Source organism: Bactrocera tryoni, chromosome 5 (assembly GCF_016617805.1).
Source record: "Bactrocera tryoni isolate S06 chromosome 5, CSIRO_BtryS06_freeze2, whole genome shotgun sequence".
Classification (NCBI taxonomy): Eukaryota; Metazoa; Arthropoda; class Insecta; order Diptera; family Tephritidae; genus Bactrocera; species Bactrocera tryoni.
The window spans coordinates 8,777,366-8,790,538 of NC_052503.1; the positions used below are offsets into that span (position 1 = coordinate 8,777,366).

General features: G+C 35.6%; 4 protein-coding genes across 5 annotated transcripts; 2 read left to right on the forward strand and 2 right to left on the reverse strand.

Annotated features, from left to right (window-relative positions):
• The first annotated feature begins 117 nt into the window (after positions 1-117).
• On the forward strand, positions 118-5,997 carry LOC120778749 (zinc finger RNA-binding protein 2). Of its 2 annotated transcripts, none has more exons than XR_005705580.1 (7): positions 118-201; positions 384-527; positions 599-1,639; positions 1,705-2,130; positions 2,200-2,706; positions 3,408-3,586; positions 4,937-5,025. XR_005705580.1 is itself a non-coding variant. In XM_040110723.1 (7 exons), exons 3-7 carry the CDS (start codon positions 628-630, stop codon positions 5,742-5,744), a joined length of 2,697 nt encoding a protein of 898 aa, XP_039966657.1. In that variant the 5' UTR covers positions 119-201; positions 384-527; positions 599-627; the 3' UTR covers positions 5,745-5,997. The 2 variants fall into 2 exon arrangements, 1 of the variants encoding a protein (XP_039966657.1); XM_040110723.1 differs by lacking the exon at positions 3,408-3,586 and adding an exon at positions 5,193-5,997 and having other exon boundaries at positions 119-201; positions 4,937-5,136.
• A 76-nt stretch (positions 5,998-6,073) lies between these two features.
• LOC120776953 (MRN complex-interacting protein) lies at positions 6,074-6,795 on the reverse strand. The gene is made up of 2 exons (XM_040108043.1): positions 6,576-6,795; positions 6,074-6,514 (listed from the first exon to the last, which is right to left on the reverse strand). Exons 1-2 carry the CDS (start codon positions 6,624-6,626, stop codon positions 6,074-6,076), a joined length of 492 nt encoding a protein of 163 aa, XP_039963977.1. The 5' UTR covers positions 6,627-6,795.
• A 28-nt stretch (positions 6,796-6,823) lies between these two features.
• LOC120776845 (isoleucine--tRNA ligase, mitochondrial) lies at positions 6,824-10,541 on the forward strand. The gene is made up of 12 exons (XM_040107870.1): positions 6,824-7,070; positions 7,127-7,246; positions 7,309-7,480; positions 7,555-7,762; positions 7,829-8,315; positions 8,384-8,626; positions 8,683-8,849; positions 8,907-9,209; positions 9,285-9,401; positions 9,463-9,670; positions 9,737-9,971; positions 10,027-10,541. The coding sequence occupies exons 1-12, from the start codon at positions 6,906-6,908 to the stop codon at positions 10,440-10,442; spliced, it is 2,841 nt and encodes a 946-aa protein (XP_039963804.1). The 5' UTR covers positions 6,824-6,905; the 3' UTR covers positions 10,443-10,541.
• Positions 10,451-12,972, reverse strand: LOC120776846 (integrator complex subunit 9). Its single transcript, XM_040107871.1, has 7 exons — positions 12,863-12,972; positions 12,209-12,805; positions 11,906-12,152; positions 11,462-11,775; positions 11,293-11,395; positions 11,033-11,232; positions 10,451-10,970 (listed from the first exon to the last, which is right to left on the reverse strand). The coding sequence occupies exons 1-7, from the start codon at positions 12,869-12,871 to the stop codon at positions 10,473-10,475; spliced, it is 1,968 nt and encodes a 655-aa protein (XP_039963805.1). The 5' UTR covers positions 12,872-12,972; the 3' UTR covers positions 10,451-10,472.
• Between the last annotated feature and the right edge of the window lie 201 nt (positions 12,973-13,173).

A 13,173-nucleotide genomic window follows, 5' to 3' on the forward strand; every position in this document is an offset into this window, starting at 1 on the left:
CAATTCCATAGATATACAGATCCAGGCATTTCAAGAATCAACTCAATAAAAATGTTAATTATTGTAAGTTCGCAAACTCTGGTTGTTAACCTGATGCAAAAATGTCGATTACAAAATAATCGATAATTTGTCCGTGCACTTCCGACAATTTTTCAGTACTGGTGTGGAGTTTATTCTGAAATATTTAAGTGAAATTTGCTGGTAATTAATACTCAATTTGAAGTACTTCAAAGAGTTTTTATTTATATAATATTTTGATATCATTTTATTATTTGTCTGGGTTAATTGAATTTGGTTTCGATTTGAAATATAAAAATGTGCCGATCAACCCCTAGATGTTCTTCGGCAAATGACGCGTCGATTAAAATTTTTCCATCTTTCAGAAACGCAATTCAACTCCTTTGGGTATAAATATCTCCACAAAACGTTTAGCTTCTAGCTTTGCGATAATTAATTAATTCTAAAAAAGAATATATAGAAACTGGTGACGAGTATTGTTGTCAAGTTTTTTAAGAATAACTTTTCAGGCAAGTATCAGAATTTCCTATCCATTTGCGGCTGCCACATTTATTGATTTTTTTTATTCATACCTCTTTAGGTTTTCTTGATTCCTAAAGGTTGCAAATAATGGCTAATAATAATTATGCCGGTTTTAGCTATGGCGGGACTCAATATGGCGCAGGAGGTGCCGGATACAATCCAGGGCAGGTATCTTATCCAGCTGTGACAAACGCTACCTATGCTAACGCTGCTGCGTATCAATCTGCTGCTGCTGCTGGTCAAGGTGGTTATGCAGCTGCTGGCGCTTCGGGAGCGGGCGGCTATGCAGGTTACGGCGACTATGGTCGCGCACTTCCTGCATATGACGCATCGAAAACATTTTATCAACAAGCGTCAGCTAGCTACAACACGGCTCCAGCAGCTACAGTTAGTAAAACGCATTATTCGGCTCCACCCGTAAAAAATATAAACGCTGGTTCCAAAGCCGCTGGTGTTAAAGATAAAACAAATGGAGCTGCTAAAACAGTAGCCACTCCAGCAGCTACCACTGCTACGGCTGTTAATGCGTACAGTAATTACGAGTCGGCTCTTTATAGTGCAGCTTCAATGTATGTTGCTCAACAGCAACACCAACCCGGCGCTGTTAAACCGAATGCTAATGGTGCCTCAGCCAATAGTTGGCAGTATAGAGCTCCAAAGGGCGCTGCAGCTGGTGGTGCAAATGTAGCACGTCCACGCACCAAGCCACCGCCGCGACCGCAACAATTACATTATTGTGAGGTATGCAAGATCTCATGTGCGGGACCTCAAACTTATCGTGAGCACTTGGAAGGTCAAAAGCACAAAAAGCGGGAGGCATCTTTGAAAATGCAGGCCACTGCACAGTCTGCAGCTCAAAATCGTGGTAATAATTACCACTGTGAGCTTTGTGATGTTACATGCACTGGTACTGATGCCTATGCTGCTCATGTACGTGGGGCAAAGCATCAAAAAGTGGTTAAGCTCCATCAGAAACTTGGCAAACCAATACCCCCAGATGAGCCAAAGAAGTTATCTAAAATAAATTTTGTCCCAGCCAGTGGTTCTACTGAAAATACAGAGAACGTTGAAGGCGAAAATACTAGTGTCAACGAGAACGGTATTGCACTATTTATAACTCATTTACTATTTACAAAAATATTTAAACTCAATAATATAATTCAGATAATCAAGATGATAATGCTGCATCCGGAGAAAACACTGATAATATTAAACCGGTTGGTGGCGAGTATATTGAAGAAATTAAGGATGATGAAGGAAAGATCCTAAGCTTCAATTGTAAACTATGTGATTGCAAATTTAACGATCCCAATGCAAAAGAGATGCACATGAAAGGACGAAGACATCGCTTACAGTATAAACGGAAGGTTCAGCCGGATTTGGTGGTCGACTTTAAGCCCACTCCACGTCAAAGACGACTAGCTGAAGCACGTGCCCAACGTGCTCTTATACAATCGCACCGAGGTGGTAATGTTGGTTTCGGTGATGAACATGAGAGTAGTGGCGGAATGTATTGGGATGAACAACGTCGCCGGGCTCAGTACGATGACGAATATGATTACAGCAACTGGTTGGCACGTAGCTTTGCTGGTAAATATCTACAATTAAAATTTTTTTTCTTTTTCCTGCATATTAGTTTACAACTTAATTAAATTTAAGGTGCTCAACGTGGATTTGGTGGTCGCATGGGTAATGGTCCACCACCATTCTTCGGAATGATGCCTGGTGGGGGTGGAAGTATACGTCGTCCTGAAAGTACCGATGATCGTCATGCAATTGCTCGTCATGCAGAGATTTATCCCAAAGAGGAAGAATTGCAAACTATACAACGCATCGTATCACATACTGAACGTGCTCTTAAATTTGTGTCGGATAAACTTGCCGAGAATACAGATGAAAAGGGACCAGCTAATAAAAAAGAAAAACTTGAGAATGCTCAAGTAAAGGACGGACGCGATAATCAAATGTTATCATTCCAAAAAGAGGCTGATAGCGGAAACGTACGCATTCTTAAGGGCGTAATGAGAGTCGGATTTTTGGCCAAAGGTCTTTTATTACAGGGGGATAATGCAGTTGAATTAGTGGTTTTATGTTCTGAAAAACCAACAGTTGGATTACTAAAACGTGTGGCCGTTGAATTGCCATCTAAATTAAAAGAAGTGGCAGGTAAGTGCATGTATAATAATGTATATATATTATATTATATATTTGTATATTTTTATGGATATGAATTTTTCAAGTTTGAATGACCTACATACATTGCTTTCATGAATACCAATTTTACACATATGTATAAACGAATGTATTTTTTTAATATCATTTTTATAATTAAGTTTACACCAAAGCCATGAAGAGGTCATTGAAATTGCTTGATTCGTCTCCGAGAAAAATTACATATTTGTAACAAGTATATAGTATTTCTGATTGATTACCCTAAACTAGTATGAATTCTAATAGTTTTGGTGTGAAATCAGAAAGACTGGGTGGTAACTTTTTCCAAAGAAATAGCTTAAATTGAAAACGTATGTTTTCTACGCTGTGTTCTGAACAACCGCTAATCGATGATTTGATATAAATTGGTTAATTTCATGCCTTAGTGAACTATACCAAAGTTTATACAATTTCAGTATGTAATACATTTAAGCATAATATGAATGGGCTTTTGCACGATTAATAATTAATAATGAAAAATATACATATGTATGTATACGGATGTTATAATATACAAACAAAGCAAAGGCAATTTGTATGGAAAAAGTGAAAGCAAATGAAAAATGGTGTTTTGGTGGAGTTATGCATATCCGCATACGTATTGTTTACAGAAAAGGGATATGAACGAACTAAAACATATTTGTTGGTGTTTTCAGCTCTTCACCGGATATACATGCCATTGTCCCATTGAGATTGGTTATTAGAGGTTTGTGAACAGGACATTCAACTTCACTCTACTTCACTTTTATTGTGGTGCGGGTACGTGTACGGGTACTCCTCCTTCATAGTATCTTTCTTTTATTGCGCTGTTTGTTGCTGGACTGGAAATTGAACGGTAAAATGTACTCTGCGCCTATGTGCGAGTGGCCCAAATAAAGGAATATATTTATACAAAGTTTTAGGACCAACATATTGCTATTATTACTTACTACTTAAGTTCGTCGTTTCATCCGTATGATTCGCGATTTTCGCCACCCATTATACAGTGAATTGCAAAGCTCAGTTTTTACAAGCAAATCTAACTTTGTGTAAATAAAATCCTTTCGAAATAAATTCTAAGGTGAAATCACATATGAAACAAAGCTCTTCAAATAGCTACACAAACAAAACGGTCAGACCTTTCCAAATTAAGTGAATTTGATATGCATACTTTAGTTGCAGTTGTTTTATGTTTGTTGTCACAAATAGCAACCTTTCGCTGTTGGCTAGCCGTTTTGTGTGTATCGAATATCAAGAAGACGTGGTTCGATATGAGAAAATTGTGACCGAAACATAAATGACAGTTACGCCAGTGTTTTTTTTTTAATAAAATACACCAGTGTATAAGACGATGCCTATAAGTTTGTCCACCGTTAGGGCACAAAAAGAGTTATTACTATAACTTGCGGTCCAAAGGTACAAATTGCTATTATAAAATATGTCACGGCGTTACTTGACATTGGTTTCGGTCAAAGTTTTTTATGAATATATTAATGACATGTAAGAGAATCGCAAAACTGCTACAATGTAAAGAGAGGTGCAAAGGCAGAATGTACCTGCATTGAAAGATGTGTACATACGCTCATTTTTTTTTTTTTGAATTCTCTGAAGTTAAAATCCGTCTAATGCATGCCTTGTACCTCTGCTTACTGGGGATGCTTTTATCAATGGAATTATAAATACATACGTTTAACCTTTATGTGGCCGACTCTTTTTAATAGGTAGTTTAGATCTTGGGATCACTATAAATAGTCAAATGTAAATAGATGAGCAAACTTTGATTTTTATTTTAGAAATTAAAAATGTTGAGGTCTGTGTCAGATGTATTGAGTGCATGAGTCCTGACAGATTAACACTAAAGGTAAACTATCAATTAATTAACAGACTTTTCAGCCCTCTAAAAAAATTAATATACTATCTCAAGAGAGTGAATACAAGTATTTAAAATGTTCCAGCCACACAAAGGTTAAAACATTTGCTTTCTTAATGATCTGAATATTGGTAAAAGTGACAAGTTAATGCAACAAAGTGTGCAACTATAGATAAATGGTGAACATGTTTGTCACTTTCAACCCACATTATTTAAGCAACTCATATATTCGATATGCAATTAAAAAATTTGGTCTGCAAATAATTTTTTTTTTTTTTTGCTATGTTCAATTTTTATTTTTTTTAGAGTTTTTAATTAAATCCGTTTTGCTTTTAGGAGAAAACCCAGTTGAATATACGGTTGAAGTTGTAGGTCAAGACTCAGCTGTCATCGTGCGAGATGATGTAGTGTCCGTTAAGATTTCACTTACTTCGCCCCTTTTACGCGAAGCTACACAGGAACCCAAAAATGATGCTGCTAACGTTAACGGAGGAACAGGAGATCTTGCACTACTGCCGCGCGAACCGTGTCTAAAGGTATGACCTGCGACAAATTAATTGTATTTTCTGAATCTAAACTTGTTCTCTTAAAGGCTTTAGCTGAATTGCGACACGCCAAATGGTTCCAAGCACGCGCCACTGGGCTTCAATCCTGTGTAATGGTAATACGTATATTGCGTGATCTTTGTCAACGCATCCAGTCGTGGCAGGCATTACCACAGTGGTCCCTAGAATTGTTGGTTGAAAAAGTGATCTCGTCAGCTGGTTTCCCAATATCTCCAGGTGATTGTCTTCGTCGTATAATGGAGGCTTTGGCTTCTGGTTTTCTTATTAATGGACCGGGACTCTTAGACCCATGTGAAAAGGAAGCTCAAGATGCTTTGCATGATTTGACTAAGCAGCAGCGCGAAGATCTAACCGTTTCGGCACAATTGTTTTTGCGTTACATTGCATTCAGGCAAATTTACAAAGTCCTTGGAATGGATCAGTTACCGGCACTGAAATTTCCTATCCGACCATGGCGCTTAAACCGCAAACGCCGCCGTTCTTCTGGCAAAGGTGGACCGGGTGGTGAAACAGATATGGCTGAAGGTGAAGAAAGCTGTACCGATGAGAAAATATCTAAAAAAGATATCACAACTTAATCTCATAATAATACAAATACCGCGTTTGTAGTTTTAAATTTCAAATGATCGTCTCTCACATATTAAAATATATAAATGTTTATCGGTGGATACATTGGAAACTGAACCGCTTCATCCACATAAAATAGTAAAAAAAAAATAATCTGGAAATTACTTATAACATACCGCGTGTTTACCAATAATTTTGAATTAAAAATGTAAACACTATTGCAATTATGATCAATAAATAATGCCACATAATTAATAATCATAATTTCGTTTTTAATATATGTAAAAGATAATATACATTTATGCATATACTATATATTTTTTACAATATTTAATAATATTTATACATATTTATCCCATTTGCTCGTTTTCTTCATGTTATTGTAGAAATCATTTGATGGGCGTTTACTACTATTTTGCATTTCGATTTCAGCCAATTCTTTAGTATTTTCCAAAGATGACTCGATATTATTATTTTGACGATTATCGACATTTCTTCCACTAAAATCCTTATCATTTAATTCAGACTCATTACTTGCAAATCCATTTTCCTTAAATTTCTTGTAATTTGAAGGTGAAATGTGCTGCTCATTCTGAAGGACCATATGATTTGGTGAGATAGACGTAGAGGTGCTCAATGTTGTAAGCTCTTTATTCTTATTCAGGTTCTGTACAAGCACACGACATTCCGGGCCACTTCCACGAAAGTACTCAGTCAGAGACCTTTGTTTTACATTACATACCTTACAAGTCCATGTTTTCACCTTTTTCACCAAATCGACCTTGAAAGTTAAATGTAGTAAACGTTTTCTCCTAAGTGGTATTAATATAGTTCATATTTACTTGGAACATTTTACATTCAGTACATTGCAAAACTCTAATTTCTTGCGGCATTTGTGATTTTTTTTTAAATGCGCGGTTTAATCAACACTAACACGAGATGTGTACGTATCTACATATATTTGATTTTACGATAACCTGATATTTTTTGCAATTATCAGAAATCAGTTTTAGCGAACGAAACTAAACTAATCGATAGAATGATAACTTTTGAGTGGAAGTGTAAAAATCGTATTTATAATTTCCTTCGGAAACAGCTGATTTATAAGTACACATCTCCTACAATTCCGGTAGAGTTTTTTATCCCTGTTTTTTATATTAAATAACCTTAAGATGTTAAAATTAATTGTAAATAATACATATGTGAGGCAGTTTTCTATTAAACAGGCAGCAAAACCTCCCATAAAGTACACAGACACTATTAATTTGCCAAAAACAAAATTTCCAAACAGATTAAATGCTGTTAAGCGGTTAGAATTGGAGCGTAAGCTGGTTGAGGTAAAATATTTACTTTATACATTGAGTTTTGAGTTGGAATTGCTTTTATACTGCAGGGTGTATTTTCTGAAGCATATAGTTACCAACAACAACATAATCATGAACCAAATTTTGTTTTGCACGATGGCCCCCCATATGCTAACGGAGATTTACATATGGGTCATGCAGTCAATAAGGTGAGAAACTATTATTAAAGCTCTTTGGGATAAGTAATAACTGTTTAAAAATTTTGTTAAAGATTCTCAAAGACATAACATTACGTCAGCATACAGTACGTGGTCATAAAGTGAATTATATTCCTGGATGGGATTGTCACGGTCTGCCCATTGAATTAAAGGCAACAGCTGCAATTAAAGATAATAACATTGCGAGGATTAAGAATCAAGATCCGATCAGCATTCGAAATAAATGTAAATATCAATTAAATTCCATTCATTACGTGGGTATACATGTAAGCGATTTACATAATATTTTTCTTACAAAGCTCGCAACTTTGCCTTAAATGCATTGCAACGACAAAAAAACGAATTTCGTTCATGGGGTATTTTGAGCGACTGGTTAAATGAGGAAAACATTTATTTGACAATGCGGTCGGGATTTATAATAAATCAACTGAATATGTTCATAGATTTTTATGAACGTGGATTGGTATATCGAGACTTAAAGCCTGTCTACTGGTCTCCATCATCGCGGTACATTTGTTTTTTTTTTTTATTGAAAGTGAGATTATACATTTAGTACTGGCTTTTAATTTTTAGAACCGCTTTGGCCGAAGCCGAACTGGAGTATGATGTGAACTTCGTTAGTCCTTCAGTTTACTTAAGATTTCTATTAACTAATTGGCCCAGTGGTATATCACTTTCCCCGAATACTAATATTTATGCTTTGGTATGGACTACAACACCATGGACAATACCAAGTAATCAAGCAATATGTTACAATTCAATACTAGATTACAGCGTGCTTAAATTGTCTAATTATGGCAATGATTTATATTTAATTGCCACAAGTTTATTGCAAAATTTTTCGGAAGTTACTGGTATTACGTACGAGGTTGTAACAACTTTTAAAGGCACAGAACTATCGAATTGCACATACCAACATCCCTTATTCCCAGAGCAGAATAACTTACCATTCTTCGCTGCTACACATGTGCAAGACTCAAAAGGCACAGGGCTTGTTCATACTGCACCTGCCCATGGACCAGAAGATTTTTTGATTGGTCTAGAAAATAAGTTGCCTGTGGTTAGTTTTGTATATAATACAAGTACATATATCTGAGAAGAATTATTCAAAAATTAAAATGTTTTCAGATATGTTTTGTCAATGAAGATGGTGTGTACTCTTCAAAGGCTCCTGGTTTTCTGAAAGGGAAAGATGTTCTTTGCGATGGTGATCAATTAGTATTGGAAAATATTGCATCAGATGTGTTACATGCCGGTAAAATAACACATTCATGCCCCATTGACTGGCGCACCAAAGAACCTGTGATAATACGTGCCAGTGAGCAATGGTTTATGAATACCGAACAATTAAAGGAACGAGCTCTTGAAGAGGTACAATTCAAATACAAATTTTACATAATGTAATTTAAATTTTTTCTTTGACCCAGATCAGTAAAATAAATGTTTATCCACTTGTTCAAGCAGATGCGAGTAGAAAAGCACTAATGACACAAGTGCGTAAGCGTCCATATTGGTGTATATCACGGCAACGTGTCTGGGGCGTGCCCATACCCGTATTTTATGAACGAGAAACGAAGAATGTTATTCTGAATAGGTTAGGTATTTAAAATTATAGATCAAATTTATAATTATTTATTTATAATCTTCGTAGATTTTTAATCAACCATATCTGTGATCTCATTAAAAAAGAAGGAAACGCTGACTTTTGGTGGTCGCGAAGTGTAGAGGAGATGATACCCCCGAATATTCTGGAATCCCTTAAAATATCAGCTACCGATTTGGAAAAAAGTAGAGACATTTTTGATATTTGGTTCGATTCGGGCAGTACATGGTCAAGTGTGTTAAAGGATGAGAAAGTGGCTGACGTTTACCTTGAAGGTTACGATCAGTTCAGTGGCTGGTTTCAGTCATCATTGCTTACAAGTGTTGCAGCAAGAAATCAAGCTCCCTACAAGTGAGTTATAATTTAAAGATACAAATTTTTAAGATTCATATTTTATTTATTACAATTATGTGAAAAAATTAATAGGTCAATATTTGTACATGGTTTCACAGTCGATGATAAGGGGCACAAAATGTCAAAATCATTAGGTAATGTTATTTCCCCAAAGGATATAATTAAAGAAGTCGGAGTCGATGCTTTAAGGTAATATTGTCGCAGTATACTTATAACTGCATACAAAAATGTTAAACTTTATACTTTTTAGATGGTGGGTGGCTTCGCATTGTGCGCAAAACATGACTATAACTGTTAGTAAGAAGTTAATGCAACAAGCTGCCGACAGTGTAAATAAAATTCGCGCTACATTACGCTATTTAAATGGTGTTATTGGTGATAAATCGGAAATTCTGAATGATAAAAGTACTTTTTTGGACAGATATATTTTAAGTGCGTTGGTAAAACACGAAAATGAGGTATGCAGCGCCATTCATTTGATTGGAATAATTTAGACTTATGATAAAAAAATTAATTTTGTGCAGATTTGGAAATTGTATGATACTTACGAGTACCATCGTGTCGTGACCAACACACAAAATTTTGTGACAAACCAAATTTCAGCAATATATCTTCACACTATTAAGGATCGACTATATTGTGGAGATAACATCGATATAAGAAATATACGCTATACGTTGCTTAATTGTTATAAAGTACTCTGTTCTACTATATGGCCTATTATACCATTCCTAGTGGAAGAAAGTTGGCAATATTACGGTAAAACTTCTATAACTGTCGGTCTGAACAAATTTAAATAATTATTTTTTTTCAGATCCTAAAAGGGCATTTCATCAACAAAACTTTACTGCTGACCCCGTTTGGAAAGATGCCGATGCTGAAAAAACTGTTGGTGTTGCATTGGAAATCAAACGGATTGTTAATCAAAAAGCGGGCAGCGCGAACTCATTTAATTTAGCAGTGGAAATTTCATACAACAAAAACAATGAGGAAATGCAAATGCTACGTCTTTTGCAAGAAGATGAAACAGAAGTATCTTCCAATAATTCAGAGCTATGTGAAATACTACAAGTTCAAAGGGTTTCTCTGCAGCCATCCAACCATGTAGATTCTACCAATATTAATGTTCAAAAATTGGAATTGACCCTATGTGCACGCTGTAGACGTTTTGCAGTTGATAATGCCGATTGTGTTTGCGAACGTTGCGCTTGGGTTCTAGCTAACAGATAATTGTTAACTTTGATTATATAAGTGTTATATTTAAAAGCTTTGTAAGCATTTCAGTACAGAGTCACGCAGTTTGAGTCGTAATGACTGCTTTCCACCACATATTATATGAGTTTCATTCTCATCAAATTTTATCGTTGTATCTTCATTTATCAAATGCAACATAACTACATTGCCAGTACGCTCGACTTTTATATTTGTAATTCCGTCTTGAATTAACCGTTTCTTGAGCAGATCTACGTCTAAGGTACCATATTCGTATTTCGTATTTTTAAGCACATCTTCTCGGCTGGGAGGTGGCATTTTACTACCACTTGGCTTATCATTTGAAGAATCCGCACATGGGTGTATATTGTGTACTTTATCCTTAACTTCCAGGACGCCAGTAATTGTGGAAACGGTTACACCATTACCCACATCACGTGGAACAATTTTATGTGCCATATCATATGTTATATAAACACGATCGAGTTTTCGTTTCAACGGCAACCGAATTATTTCGCCGCATTTAAATGTAATAATTTTTTTGTCCTGAAAATCGGAAATATCAGTAACTTTTATAAGGTTCGTTCACCTTTAATTATAAAACTTACCGGTTGCTCGATGAAAAGGTTCGGTGCATTTGGATGTGGCTTTGTATAGGCTTCAGGTATCACCAAAACATTTGGCTTCAATTCCTTTATTAATTTATTTGCCTGTTGATAATTAAGTGAAGTATCTATTGGACAATAGAAAGCTTTCATAGCAAGTGGTTGGAATGGTGCCAATACTTGGAGATATGGAAAATCTGGTTCTGAATAATATTTTTTTTAAATATTATTATTCAATCAATGGGATTTTCTTAAGACTTTACCTGTAAATATAATAGAATTATTGACATTATGACCCCACATCTCTACGAAGTGAACAGCGTCGCCGAATCGCAAGCTGGGATGTCCACAAAATACTACACAAGGCTGAAAGAACAATACGTTATTTTATTTGTCGTCGTTTTATTGCTTTATAAACAACTTTCGAAATACCTGCCGAAAATCTTTACTAAATCCTTCAGAAAACACATGTTTGTAATGCTTTAATTTTGAATTGCGTAAATAAAAGGCGTGCGGAAAGGGATCATCGGGCAGGTAGACTTTGTTTTGCTTTGCCGAACTCAGCCATTCAGCCAAAATATTTGAGTACGCTAATGAACTATCGGCTACCGGTGAAATAAAGAACATCGGCACATTATTTAATCCGGCATTTTCCAAATTTTGTGTAAGACATTCGAAAAGGTCGTATACTACTCCAGAAGGATAACAAGGTATTAATGCTGAACCATTGTTTCGAATAGTAAGAGCTTAAAAATTAATGTTTTAGAATACAAAAATTGGTCATTAAATAAAACAGTAATCGTGATAAACTAACTTATGTTTTGCATTAGTGTTTTTTTTTTTTGTTTACGTAATAATGGTACTTATTTTACTTACCCACGTTCATGCATAGTTCACCTAATTTTGTATCAGGATTAACAGTTGGGGCCTGAGTTAAACCCGTCATTATCAAAACGTCCGCATGTTTTAGTGCACTCTGGTTAATTGGGCGGGGATGTGTAGTTAAGGTTGACGATCCGCTAACATAACAAATTTTTTCGTGGGCTGTGCTTAAAACCCAATTACTCGATCCTAAACAATATCCCGAACTGACGGGGGTTGCCACGAAAGCACCTAAAATATCCTTCAAATATATTTGTAGTAAGAAGAGAACTTAGTTCTACTCAGTAAATATTTTACCAATTTTTCATCGTATCCCATAATTGTTACGCGCGCCAAACTATTGTGTACATCTTTTAAATTGAATATTGTTTTCCATTTCTTGGGTCTAAATGACTCACTCAAAGGACTGGGTAATAAATGTAACACATCTTTCCACAAATGTGCTGTACTAGCTTTAGGCGCAACTTCAATATACTCCACAAGTTCTTCAAGAAAGAAACGACCAATTTGTAACGTTGGCTCTGTTGCATAGACTTTTCCTTTAAATCCCGTGTGCTCCGTTATAAAGGGAAGTGCTAGCATATTTAGATAGTTTGATATTAATATCACATCAATCTCACTAAAATCCATCATTTTATCCATTGGCAATGTAAACTCGGGTGCAGAGTCAACAAAAACTCGACCACAACACTCTTTTAATTCGCCGTCCATTTGAGGATCATGATCGCGATTTGGTATCCAATTAGGTAAATTTGACAATTTCACACTTTGCACGAAAGGAAGTGGCAAAAAATTCAAGACCGATTGCTCTGTTAGTCCACAATCCAGCATGATTCGCAGGCCCTTGAAGGTTATAACGTAACAGTGCTTCGCCAAATCATTACTTAGGCAATACTAGATAGGGAATAAAAATTATTACTTAGAATTGGATATATAAATGCATAAATTCACCAGACGCATTTTGTTTATTTTCTTCACTTCTTTGCCGGCGTTTATCCACTTTTGCCTTCAGTTTGTAAAGGAAATTATCTTCAATTGAATGTCAAATAAACTAACAGCTGCCAGATGTTAGATTAGTTAAACTCTGCTCACACACGTAATTCATGTTGCCTATGCGAAAATTAATCTGAACACTCGTGCAAAAAGAATTATTTCTACTTTTATGATCTGAAGTCTGTAAGCTCAACATTGATTATAAACGAAACAAGTAAACTAACATCAAAAGCACAGTTTAATCGTTCCATACTTGCTCAAATTTTGCA

What these genes read in the sequence shown, in the direction of transcription:
- LOC120778749 (XM_040110723.1), top strand. Translation starts at nt 628, where the DNA reads ATGGCTAATAATAATTATGCCGGTTTTAGCTATGGCGGGACTCAATAT. An exon ending in TACTAGTGTCAACGAGAACG is followed by an intron (nt 1,640 to 1,704) that starts GTATTGCACTAT and finishes AATATAATTCAG; the next exon opens with ATAATCAAGATGATAATGCT. An exon ending in GTTGGCACGTAGCTTTGCTG is followed by an intron (nt 2,131 to 2,199) that starts GTAAATATCTAC and finishes ATTAAATTTAAG; the next exon opens with GTGCTCAACGTGGATTTGGT.
- LOC120776953 (XM_040108043.1), bottom strand. Translation starts at nt 6,626, where the DNA reads ATGCCGCAAGAAATTAGAGTTTTGCAATGTACTGAATGTAAAATGTTC. An exon ending in CTGAATGTAAAATGTTCCAA is followed by an intron (nt 6,515 to 6,575) that starts GTAAATATGAAC and finishes TTAACTTTCAAG; the next exon opens with GTCGATTTGGTGAAAAAGGT.
- LOC120776845 (XM_040107870.1), top strand. Translation starts at nt 6,906, where the DNA reads ATGTTAAAATTAATTGTAAATAATACATATGTGAGGCAGTTTTCTATT. An exon ending in GATCAGCATTCGAAATAAAT is followed by an intron (nt 7,481 to 7,554) that starts GTAAATATCAAT and finishes TTTCTTACAAAG; the next exon opens with CTCGCAACTTTGCCTTAAAT. An exon ending in AAGAATGTTATTCTGAATAG is followed by an intron (nt 8,850 to 8,906) that starts GTTAGGTATTTA and finishes TAATCTTCGTAG; the next exon opens with ATTTTTAATCAACCATATCT.
- LOC120776846 (XM_040107871.1), bottom strand. An exon ending in TTAGTAAAGATTTTCGGCAG is followed by an intron (nt 11,396 to 11,461) that starts GTATTTCGAAAG and finishes TTGTTCTTTCAG; the next exon opens with CCTTGTGTAGTATTTTGTGG. An exon ending in ACCTTTTCATCGAGCAACCG is followed by an intron (nt 10,971 to 11,032) that starts GTAAGTTTTATA and finishes TCCGATTTTCAG; the next exon opens with GACAAAAAAATTATTACATT.